Source organism: Polypterus senegalus, chromosome 2 (genome assembly GCF_016835505.1).
Source record: "Polypterus senegalus isolate Bchr_013 chromosome 2, ASM1683550v1, whole genome shotgun sequence".
Classification (NCBI taxonomy): domain Eukaryota; kingdom Metazoa; phylum Chordata; class Cladistia; order Polypteriformes; family Polypteridae; genus Polypterus; species Polypterus senegalus.
In genome coordinates this window covers 166,177,132-166,189,743 of record NC_053155.1, presented here as the reverse complement: position 1 = coordinate 166,189,743, position 12,612 = coordinate 166,177,132, and the positions used below count along the sequence as shown (strand labels likewise).

The window sequence follows — 12,612 nt, the reverse complement described above, 5'->3', positions numbered from 1 at the left end:
TGCTATATAAATAAATGTTGTTGTTGTTGTTGTTGTACATCAGTTTGGGTTAGCGCAGGGAAGCCGCCTACCAAATTTCGTGAAGATGGGGTCATAAATAAGAAAGTTCAACATGGCGGACATTGTCGACCGTTATGAGCGTTACGTGTAGAATTTCTAAATGAAACCTGCTTAACTTTTGTAAGTAAGCTGTAAGGAATAAGCCTGCCAAATTTTAGCCTTCTACCTACACGGGAAGTAGGAGAATTAGTGATGAGTCAGTGAGTGAGTGAGTCAGTCAGTGAGGGCTTTGCCTTTTATAAGTACAGAACACACACACACACACACACACACACACACACACACACACACACACACACACACACAGTGCATCCGGAAATTATTCACAGCGCATCACTTTTTCCACATTTTATGTTACAGCCTTATTCCATAATTGATTAAATTCATTTTTTCCTCAGAATTCTACACACTACACCCCATAATGACAACGTGAAAAAAGTTTGAGATTTTTGCAAATTTATTAAAAATAAAAAAATTGAGAAAGCACATGTACATAAGTATTCACAGCCTTTGTCATGAAGCTCAAAATTGAGCTCAGGTGCATCCTGTTTCCCCTGATCATCCTTGAGATGTTTCTGCAGCTTAAATGGAGTCCACCTGTGGTAAATTCAGTTGATTGGACATGATTTGGAAAGGCACACACCTGTCTATATAAGGTCCCACAGTTGACAGTTCATGTCAAGAGCGCAAACTAAGCATGAAGTCAAAGGAATTGTCTGTAGACCTCCAAGACAGGATTGTCTCAAGGTACAAATCTGGGGAAGGTTACAGAAACATTTCTGCTTCTTTGAAGGTCCAAATGAGCACAGTGGCCTCCATCATCCGTAAGTGGAAGAAATTCGAAACCACCAGGACTCTTCCTAGAGCTGGCCGGCCATCTAAACTGAGCGATCAGGGGAGAAGGGCCTTAGTCAGGGAGGTGACTAAGAACCCGATTGTCACTCTGTCAGAGCTCCAGAGGTCCTCTGTGGAGAGAGGAGAACCTTCCAGAAGGATAACCATCTCTGCAGCAATCCACCAATCAGGCCTGTATGGTAAAGTGGCCAGATGGAAGCCACTCCTTAGTAAAAGACACATGGCAGCCAGCCTGGGATTTGCCAAAAGGCACCTGAAGGACTCTCAGACCATGAGAAACAAACTTCTCTGGTCTGATGAGACAAAGATTGAACTCTTTGAAAGAAAAAGACTTGAGGCTGTAATTGCTGCCAAAGGTGCATCGACAAAGTATTGAGCAAAGGCTGTGAATACTTATGTACATGTGATTTCTCAGTTATTTTACTTTTAATAAATTTGCAAAAACCTCAAGTAAACTTTTTTCACATTGTCATTATGGGGTGTTGTGTGTAGAATTCTGAGGAAAAAATTGATTTAATCCATTTTGGAACAAAGCTGGAACATAACAAAATGTGGAAAAAGTGAGGCGCTATAAATACTTTCCAGATGCACTGTATATGATTGCAACAGGTACACATGTCGTAAATGTAGGAAGGATGGTCTTTGTGTGTATATGAACTGTTAACATTTGAATTTGATGATTGCATATAGCGCTGAAGTTACCTCTCTGCACTATTCTTTCCTCTGCATGTCCTGGAGTACAAAAGAAAAGGCAGTGTGCACCCAAAAGTGGACACTGGCAAGATTGAGGGGAAGAAAAAAAAAATGTGGTCACTGATTACAAGTGCAATATGTTATGAAATGAATATGAATAATATGAATAATGTTGCATCCGTGCCCCAATGTTTTCCGAAATGTACTATACAGGTCATAAAATGAATAATTCCAAATATCATATATACCTATGTCCCTGTTGTTGCTTTTTTTTGTCAGTGTGTCTTTGACATCATAGACCATCATACACAGATTGTAGAAACGGAACACACATGAAATGCATGTGTTACAAATAAAGAGCTAATATTTCCAGTCTAAAACTCCAGCACTTCACTCCTAGATAATCAATCAAGGCATGAGCTGGGAGAACTCTGTGCACGTTCTGCGGCTGTGGGGGAATGGAATAGTAGGCTGCTTGCTGCTTGTCTTTATCGGCACGTTTACAGGACAAAAGACGCTGACGGAGAGGTTGAAACGGATTTAAGGTGGGCTGGAGTTTTTTTGTAGGCTGTGGTAATTCTAGTGTTAAGACCAAATATAGGTATGTATTGTACCCGTCCTACATTACATGTAAAATGTTTTTAAAACCTGTTCCATTGTTCCTTAACGGTCTCCACAGTTTAAAGCTTATTTCAATCAATTTTCCTTAAGACTTTTCTGTATCAGCTCAAAATATGCCCTACCAAAGTTAAGCTTGACAGTTTTAGGCTTTATATCCACACTCTTCCAAAACACTGAGAATGGTTATTATATTATCATCACTTGACCCTAGTGGTTCAACCACATCTACACCCTCAATTCTATCCTGATTATTACAAAATACTAAATCTAGACAGGTTTCCCCTAGCATTGGTGTTTCTTAAAAAACAGTCATTGATTCCTGTGCTCATGTGCTTTCGCTAGGTTATGGGTAATTAAGTCTCCCACAACTATAATATCCCCGTGTAAACGTGCCTGTTTAACACTAATGAGAAAATGTGTGCTGAAATTACCATCTGTATTGGGCAGTCTATAACAAACTACTAAAATAAGACCTCTTTCCCTAATGCTTTTCAGGCGTAGCCACATGTCATCACTAAGATGGGGATCATTATCCAACTGATTAGGACTTGCATTTAAATTCTGTTGGACATAAAGAGAAACCCCGCCTTTTTTCCTGTTCTGTCCATCTTTTCTAAAAAATGTGTACCCTCTATGTTATACTCATACCCAACTTTGTTATTTAGCCAGGTTTCCGTTATTGCTATATCATCATAATTATGCCCCTCTACATACAACTCCAACTCACTTGTTTAATTTTTGATATTTCTAGCCTTAAAGCAAGCTATATTTAATGTGTTACTCGTTTTACTTTTACACTACTAACGGCTTGACTTGAGCATTCAAAGTTTTCATACTCTTTCTCTGTATGCTTAACATTTGTTTGCTCAGAGGTGGATGTACTTGTTGCTTCCTGAGCAGCTCTTCTTTTCTCCAACCTAGCTTCCCGATTCTTCTCTTCTTTTGTCAGAATCTTTTGACATTAAAACTGATTAAGTCAGTGTTTGTGTTGCAATTACTTAGTACATTTTCTTTAATTTTTCTCTTAAGCTGGCACTTAAGTCTTCAATCTGCCTCAAGAATGACTTAAGATATAAAGAGGTAGGGGAAGTGACGGTGAAGGTGGTAGGGATGAAAATGGTGCCCGTACGCATGCGCCACACGGCCTCCCTGATGGCCGCTGTTGAAAGCTGATTCTACAATAAAAAAAAAGAGGAATAACCTTGGAGGTCAATCATCACCCGAAAGCAGACAGTACATGTCACATAGTATATGTGTACCAAATTGTAGGTCAATAGGTCAAATGATTTGCAAACTACAGGTGATTTAAAATCATGGACAGACAAACGGACAGCCACTGTAGCGTATTATGTACAAGATTTTAACATTGGTTTAGAATTTACATTACTATGCATTTTATTTTTACAACCCAGCCACAGGGGATGCACAAACTAGTGTGTTTCTTCGTGCCAGTCCCAAGCCCGGATAAATGGGCAGGGTTACGTCAGGAAGGTCATCCGGTGTAAAATTTTGCCACAACAATACAGATTTCCATATCGGATCAGTCGAGGCCCGGGTTAACAACGGCTGCCAACAGGGTGCTGGAGGAAATAGGGCTACTGTTGGCCGAAGAAGGAGAAGGGGGGGCAGACGCATCCGGAGAAAAGAGACAAGGAAGAAGTTAAAGAGAGTGGAACTGAGGGTAGGAACTTTGAATGTTGGCAGTGTGAATGGTAAGGGGAGAGAGTAAGCCGACATGATGGAGAGAAGGAAGGTCAATATATTGTGCATATAAGAGACTAAATGGAAGGGGAGTAAGGTCAGTTGGATTGGTGTTGGATTCAAATTGTTCTATCGTGGTATGGATGGGAGGAGAAATGGTGTAGGGGTTATTCTGAAGGAACCGTATAAAGAGTGTTTTGGAAGTGAAAACTGTGTCAGACAGAGTAATGATTATGAAGCTGGAAATTGGAGGTGTGATATAGAATGTTATTAGTGCATATGCCCCGCAAGTTGGGTGTGCAATGAACAAGAAAGAAGATTTCTGGAATGAGTGGGATGAAGTGATGGACAGTGTACCGAAGGGACAGAAAGCAGTGATTGGAGCGGATTTCAATGGATATGTTGGTGAAGGGAACAGAGGAGAGGAGGAGGTGATGGGTAGGTATGGTGTCAAGGAGAGGAATGAAGGAGGTCAGGTGATAGTGTATTTTGCAAAAAGAATAGGCATGGCATTGGTGAATATGTATTTTAAGAAGAGGGAGGAACATAGGGTGACATGCAAGAGTGGAGGAAGATGCACTCAGGTAGATTACATCCTATGCAGAAGAGTCAATCTGAAGGAGAATGAAGACTGTAAAGTGGTGGCAGGGGAAAGTGTACTCAGACAGCATAGAATGGTGGTCTATAGGATGACATTGGAGATAAAGAAGAGGAGGAGAGTGAGGGCAGAGCCAAGGATCAAATGGTGGAAGTTGAAAAAGGAAGACTGCAAGGTTGAGTTTAAGAAGGAGGCAAGATAGGCACTGGCTGGCAATGAAGAGAAGAGTTACCAGACAGCTGTGCAACTACAGCAGAAGTAGTAAGGGCGACAGCAAGAAGGCTGCTTGGTGTGACATCTGGACAGAGGAAGGAGTAAAAAGAAACCTGGTGGTGGAATGGTGAAGTACAGGAGAGTATACAGAGGAAGAGGATTGCGAAGAAGAAGTGGGATAATCAGAGAGATGCAGAAAGTAGACAAGAGTACAAGGACATAAGGTGCAAGGTAAAGAGAGAGAGGTGGCAAAGGCTAAAGAAAAGGTGTATGATGAGTTGTATGACATGTTGGACACTACTGAGGGAGAAATTTCCAGTACCGTTTGGCTAAACAGAGGGACCAAGATGTGCAGCAGGTTAGGGCGATAAAAGGATAATGATGGAAACGTACTCACAAGTGAGGAGGGTGTGTTGAGACGATGGAAAGAGTACTTTGAGAGTCTGATGAATGAGAGAGATAAAAGGTTTGATAATGTGGAGATAGTGAATCAGGAAGTGGAACAGAGGAAGAAAGAACAGCTATAAAGAGGATGAAGAATGGAAAGGTAGTTGTTCCAGATAACATACCTGTTTAAACATGGAGGTGTTTAGGAGAGATTGGAGTGGGGTTTTTAACCAGATTGTTTAATGGAATCTTCGAAAGTGAGAGGATGGCTAAGCAGTGGAGAGGAAATGTACTGGTAACGATTTTTAAGAATAAGGGGTATGTGAAGAGCTGTAGTAACTACAGGGGGATAAAATTGATAAGCCCTAAGTTATGGAAAAGAGTAGTGGAAGCTCGGTTAAGAAGGGAGGTGATGATTAGAGAGCAGCAGTATGGTTTCATGAAAAGAAAGAGCACAACAGATGGAATATTTGCTCCTGAGGGTGTTGATGGAGAAGGCTAGAAGGAATTGCACTGTGTCTTTGTGGACCTGGAGAAAGCATATGACAGGGTGCCTCAAGAAGAGCTGTGGTATTGTATGAGGAAGTCAGGAGTGGCAGAAGTATGTAAGAGTGGTACAGGATATGTAAGAGGGAAGTGTGACCGTGGTGAGGTCTGTGGTAGGAGTGATGGATGGATTCAACGAGGAGGTGGGATTACATCACGGATCAGCTCTGAGCCCTTTCTTATTAGCAATGGTGATGGACAGGTTGACAGATGAGATTAGGCAGGAGTCCCCATGGACTATGATGTTTGCTAATGACATTGTGATCTGTAGTGAAAGAAAGGAGCAGATTGAGGAGACCCTGGAGAGGTGGAGATATGCTGTAGAGAGGAGAGGAATGAAGGTCAGTAGGAACAAGACAGAATACATGTGTGTAAATGAGAGGGAAGTCGCAGGTAGTAGAGTTAGTGAAGGTGGATGAGTTTAAATACTTGGAATCAACAGTACAGAGTAACTGTGGAAGGACTGTGGAAGAGAGGTGAAAAAGAAAGAGTACAGGCAGAGTGGAATGGGTGCAGAAGAGTGTCAAGAGTAATTTGTGACAGACAGTTATCAGCAAGAGTGAAAGGGAAGGTCTACAGGACAGTAGTGAGACCAGCTATGTTATATGGGTTGGAGATGGTGTCACTGACCAGAAAGCAGGAGACAGAACTGGACGTGGCAGAGTTAAAGATGCTAAGATTTGCATTGGGTGTGACAAGGATGGACAGGATTAGAAATTAGTACATTAGAGGGTCAGCTCAAGTTGGACGGTTGGGAGACAAAGTCAGAGAGGCAAGATTGTGTTGGTTTGGACATGTGCAGAGGAGAGATGTTGGGTATATTGGGAAAAGGATGTTAAAGATAGAACTACCAGGCAAGAGGAAAAGAGGAAGGCCTAAGAGAATGTTTATGGATGTGGTGAGAGAGGACATGAAGGTGGTGGGTGTGACAGAGCAAGATGTAGATGACATGAAGATATGGAAAAAGATAATTTGCTATGGCAAACCCTAATGGGAGCAGCAAAAAGAAGAAGAAGATTAATTTTATTTTTACACTATTGCTTGTTGCTCCATGTACAGTTCTAAACTTGGCATGTCCAAAACAACCCATACCGTAGTTTAAACAATCCTTGACAAAACTACTCATATCCCTCCGAACATACTGATGTCCCTTTGGTTCAGATGCAACCTGTCATTGCAGAACAGGTCCTATTTGTTCTAAAATGTGACCCAATACTCCATAAACATATATCCTTCTACCCTACAGCAAGACCTGAGACACACATTAAGCCTTCTAATCTCCTCAATCTTATCTGGACTGGCCCACGGCACAGGTAAAACTTCAGAGACTACCACCTTATCAGTTCTGCTCATCAGTTTGGCACCTAATTGTTTAAAATTTGAATTGCAGCATTGAAAAGACTATGACTTATGTGTGACAACTGGTTCCACCCTGGCTCTAGCAAACAGCTTATCTACCCTTCTAAGGAAGTCACCCACATGTTCACCAGGAAGGCAACATACTGTACAAGAGTCTGTCTCTGGAGCAAACCTGTGCTTCAATCCCCTTAATGACCGAGTCCCCAACTATCACTGTCTCTCTTTTTCTGGGAAATGTTTTTGAGGTGGCCCATTGGTGCTCCTCATGACTGCCTATCACCTCAGAATCCTCAGAGACACCGTGCAGCTCCGTAATGACCTGAAAATGGTTTAAAAATTCCAATTTTGTGGTTTACCTTGTGGCCGTCACCCAACAACCTGCCTAGTCTGGAATTACCTCCCACACCACCTTAGGAGTGCACACTTTTCTCTTTAAAGGACACACTGGCCAGGTCCACCATTTCTCTACTACAATGCAGGCCAGCCCACTCCTCTTCCAGGTCAACAAACAGCTGACCAGATCAGCTGACATCTCCTGTGGATATAGTCCTCAAAGAAGAGGGGCTCCTCCAAGCTGTCATCTTAAAAGTCCAACATCTAACTGGATTTGCATCGCATAGGCCTCATTATTAAAATTTGAGTTAGGATTACTAAAACTGTCTTTTTTATTTTAATAAAATTAAAATATTTAACTTAAATAATAAAACAAAAATTTAAGAAATTGAAGAACTGTTAGTTATTTAACACCTTTTGACCCCTTAAGATCCTGTAATATTCTCCCCCTTGAATGCTTGCTGTTTTATCTTTCCATGAGATTAACTTTACTTTTCTATGTCTCTTATTCCTTACTTAAAAGTTCTCCACTTACACAGTTTGTACTACTTCACACTAATGAACCCTTATACTTTTGCACTCTTAACTGCTCTACTTTCCTGACTGCTAAGAACTGTTCAATCTAGAAAAACTTGCTTAGTGAATATCAGCATCTAGTCAATTTCTTACTGTGTTGTCTTCTCTTAGGGCCAATTGTGCCTAATCAGCGTCTTAACACTAGCCCTCTGCCTACATGCGTCAAAATCTTTCCCTTTACTGCTTTGAAGTTATCCACTGCCTTTCTTTTGTTCTCCACTAAGGAATCTCTTAGAACTTACTTAGAACTATTCGTTGCTACAACGGCAGTTACTTACTGAGATACCTGTGTCAGCTACTGCAGTTTACTGCCCTGCCCCACCGATGCTAGTTTAAAGACAAATAAGAAGTACACTTAACAAGTAGTGTCTTCAAAAATATTGAAAGTATCAATTCCATCATGTATAAAATGGTTTCAATATTCATTTTTCATGGTAGTGATTTTACATAAACCAGTTCTGGTATGTTCTTACGTTGTGTGCATCGTGTCGTCTGAGTGTTACACACGTTGTTATGAAGATGGCTACCTCAGCAGCGCTGGAGCATTCTCTGTCACATTTAATTGACAGAGTGCAGCCACTAGGGTGTCTGGAAATACTTTGGCTTTATTCTTACAAACCTGAATGCAAGTTGTGCCACTGCACAATACAGACCAAGGGGGAAAACACAACCAATTTAGCCAAACATTTAAAGGACTTGCCCACAACACAGTACAGATGGCCCAGCAGCTGGCACGCCCCTCCAGCTGTCACAGACGGTGAACAGGTGACAACAGCGGAGACAGCAAGGAGCAACAGATGTTTTATATTCATTTATGTGTGAAACCATTGCTTTGTGAACTTTTCAGAAAACAGAGTTTTTGGAAAAAAATATTCAGCCTTGGGCCAAAAGGGAAAAAATAAATTGGTCCTCATAAGAGTTAAAATACAACGCTGAAAAACACACCACACCCTCCACTGCTCTACTGTTAACATGGAAGATTTTTTGTAATTTGATATCTGATCAGCATGATAGCATCTTGAGACAACAACTTACATATAAAAAATTACCTAAGACAGAAGTATGATGACCACCCTCTGCAGCTGGCTCTCCACAAATCAAGATTTCTTGACCCAAGGTTTAAAGGCAGTTTTATTGCCTTAAAAGAGTAAGTGTAGCAAATGCTAAATGCAATGGAAACCAAAATTCAGCAAACATCCTCTGCAAGAACCAACAACCCTCAAAGAAAAGCTAAACTGATCTGAAATGACTCTTAACCATATAGGGGGAAAAGAGCCGCCAAAGTAAGCGGTCTCACTACAATGCATCATCTGAAACTGTGCATCTCACATATTAGTTCACAGTTTAAGAGAAGATGTCTGAACTTAGTGTAATGGAAGATCCACTGGTATCATGGAAAACAAACTTACTTCATCTTGCTAAATTTTCAAGAAAGTATTTGTGCTTTGCTGCTTTTACCTGTGCTTAAGAGTGCTTTAGTATATACTGTATGGGCACATTTGCAGAGCAAAAAAGGCATGCCTTACAGATGAGCATGTTGACATACTAGACTTCCTTGCAAAAACTTTGAAAACAAAGAGATTGTAATTTGCATTGTTTGCACTTGTAATGTACAGCATTAAAGTGTTCAATTGACTAGTTTTTTAGATGTATTTCATAAGAATTGCATTGTTAATTTAGTTATTATTTAAAAGGTTTTACTATTCAATAGACTGTTCATTTTATTTAAATGTGTATTCAATGAGGGTTTGTGTATTTATTGTGTATACTTTCTACCTCAGCAAGAGTTACAGTACATAAGGTTAAGGTTTGATTTTGCAATCACGCTGCTGGGTATTCTCCTGTGCAAGTGAGAGGGGAAAAAAAAAAAATATATTTTTTTTAATTCCCGCACAGCTCCTTAGCGGCAACCATTTTATTACACATAATTTATGGACATATTTGTTTTAATTCTTTGTATGTGTGGATTACTTGGGTTGTTACCGACATCTGGTGAATATTTCATGTCAATAGCCCCATTAGAAATGTATTTATGGAGAAAAACCTTGACACATTCAATACTTATTTGTCTCAGCTGTATTATGAAACAGGAGTTTACTATGCCTACATGTATTACTCACAACAAAGGCCTTTATCTTGGAGAGAGGTTTTATGGAGTTTTTTGGGGTAATAACTGTCTGTTTCCTGTTATAATCTTTAGAGGGGGGTTGGGAGCATGCATCGATTACAGTATGTTGCTGCACCCACCACATGACGAACCACCTGGATTGGGACCGTCACCATAACCCTCTGCAACACCCTGAACTTACACCTCTTTTAGAATGATGCTCAGCATCTCCCATGGGACCTTATCAAATGCTTTCTTAAAGTCAAGATAAATAACATTATATGCACTACTCTGAGTGTGTCTTTGTACTTTCCTCATATAAATCCAGCATATTAGTAAAGCATGACCTCCGTTGTCTGAACCAGTGCTGCTTGTTCAGTAAAACTCCTGTTCTTTGCCAATGGTTTGCTCAATTTTGTCTTAATTCCTTCTATTAATTTCCCTGTGATGCACATTAAGCTTACTGGCCTACAGTTACTTGTATCTAGCCGATCACCCTTTTTATGATGGGATAATATTTGCTATTTTCCAGTCCTTTGGAATTTCCCTAGTGTATAGTAACTGCATCAAGAAGTTATGTATGTACTAACTTCCTTAAGCACTGAAGGATAAATATCTGGTTATGGCGATTTGTTCAATTTCAGCCTATTTAAACCGAGTAGTATATCTATGATTTTCAAATCACTCACAATATACACATATCTCTTGTCAGGTGCAAGGAAACAAGAGAAACTACATTCCAAGTATATGGCCAGGCTGGACTGCTTCTAGATAGAAGCAAGGGTTCCCCAGAAAAGAATAACAACAGTGTTTGATACATAAGAACAAATAAGGAATGATTCTTTTGCGTCCAACTCTTTATCAAGGCCTCAGAAATGTTTAAGAACTCTGTGACCATATAGCTTTGCAGGGCAAGTCCTGATCCACTGGGTGTTTCTGTAGATGAACTGAACCCAGTGCTGAATGGTGTCTTGCCAGGCTTTTAATAACTTTGTAGCTTAGAGGGGTGATGAGGGATAGCTTTTTTTCTCTTTTTTTTTGAAAAGGACAGAGGGTATACAGGTTTGGGGCTGGAGAGATGAGACAATATAGTTTTTTTATAGTAAGATTTTTTGACAGAGTGAGCAAATACCACAATAAATATACATTACATGTACTTGACCATATCTTACCCATGTGTAACAGAAGAGAAAAAAAAGATTTATTTATTCACTTAAACCAAACTTTGCCTCTAACATACTAAACCAAAGTGTGGCTGTACAAAATAAATATTCTAGGAATTGTTACTGGCTTCAAATCAATGATACTGCTGCTATTTCTATGTGGTAACTGAAAGTAGGGTGGGTTCAGAAGTTTATAGACTTTACCTATGGCTACCTTATCAAAACTACATAAAACAATAATACAACTAATGTGATCTGCATTTCAAATAACATTTAAATGACACTTCATAAACTGTATTTATGGAAAACAAGTAAAAAGAATCAAATAATTGTAACTGACCATATAAAAGTACATTATATTTCATTTTTTTACCCTGATGTGTCCTTTGTAAACTCTTGGCAGAAATTATTCTCCATGGTTTTCAAGCACATAGCCAAGTCATAAAGTGCTAGCTGATTCAGGACACAAGTGGGAAGATGCAAACAATAGCTATTATTTTATTCCACCTTTAGTGATGATTTAAATGCAGCCTCAACTGCTCTAAAATTTAATGCACCAATTAATTACAGCTGCTGTTGCCCTTTAATTACTGTATATTTGTGTAATATTTTTACTCAAAGCAACTGTCAAGATAGAAGTACTTTGTTTAATATATTAGCAAAAATGACAGACAGTTGGAGGGAAGGACTGAATTGGCAGTCCTGTTAGCTAAAGCCAAGGATTTCAGATGTTACACCATATTGCTTGCCCGTCATGAATTTAATTTGATTTGTATCACAAAAATTCAAAGTAAAAATTTCCTTACTTTGAGACAAGGACACGGTTAGCTTCTACTAAGAAGTCACAAAGATTGGTTCCCATTAGAGAAAGGCAGAAAACCACTATGTCCACAGAATTATCAGGTAGAGGGACCTAGCAATTAAACACAAATATTAATACAGATGAAATACAAAAAAAAAAATCATAAATATCAACACCAACAAATAATATCAACACTTAAACAAAAGCAGCATTAGACTGAACAAAGCATAAAAATGAAAATGTCCTACACCTACTTTGGACATGTCACAGACTGTAACAAGCTTGTTGACAGGAAATAAGTCAAATGAGTGAACTTTATTTTTCACACTAAGTGCAATCTTACAATCACCACAGCCAAAATCAGCTACAATCAAAGATGCTGGTCTGCAAAACACAAAGAAAAAAATGTGACAAGAAATGCATTTAGTAGGTAAACACTAACTGTAAATAAATAAAAAAATGCACAATTAAGACTTTTGGAATCAATTATAGGTAAAATTCCATTACAATGAATATTTATGGTCCTGACAGTTTTCCCATATGACACGAGTCCATAGAAATCTTGTTACTATGAAATACATTCAGCAGATACTTTCAT

The 12,612-nt window shown here is 39.4% G+C and overlaps 1 protein-coding gene across 1 annotated transcript in view; it reads right to left on the bottom strand.

Annotated features, from left to right (window-relative positions):
* Window positions 1-12,612, bottom strand: part of rrp8 (ribosomal RNA processing 8) — a 66,312-nt gene that overhangs the window by 13,561 nt on the left and 40,139 nt on the right. Inside the window, exons 5-6 of the mRNA XM_039744933.1 lie at window positions 12,269-12,398; window positions 12,019-12,125 (exon numbers count right to left, since the gene is read on the bottom strand). Of these exons, the coding sequence (XP_039600867.1) occupies window positions 12,019-12,125; window positions 12,269-12,398 (237 nt within the window). The remainder of the gene's footprint in view (window positions 1-12,018; window positions 12,126-12,268; window positions 12,399-12,612) is intronic.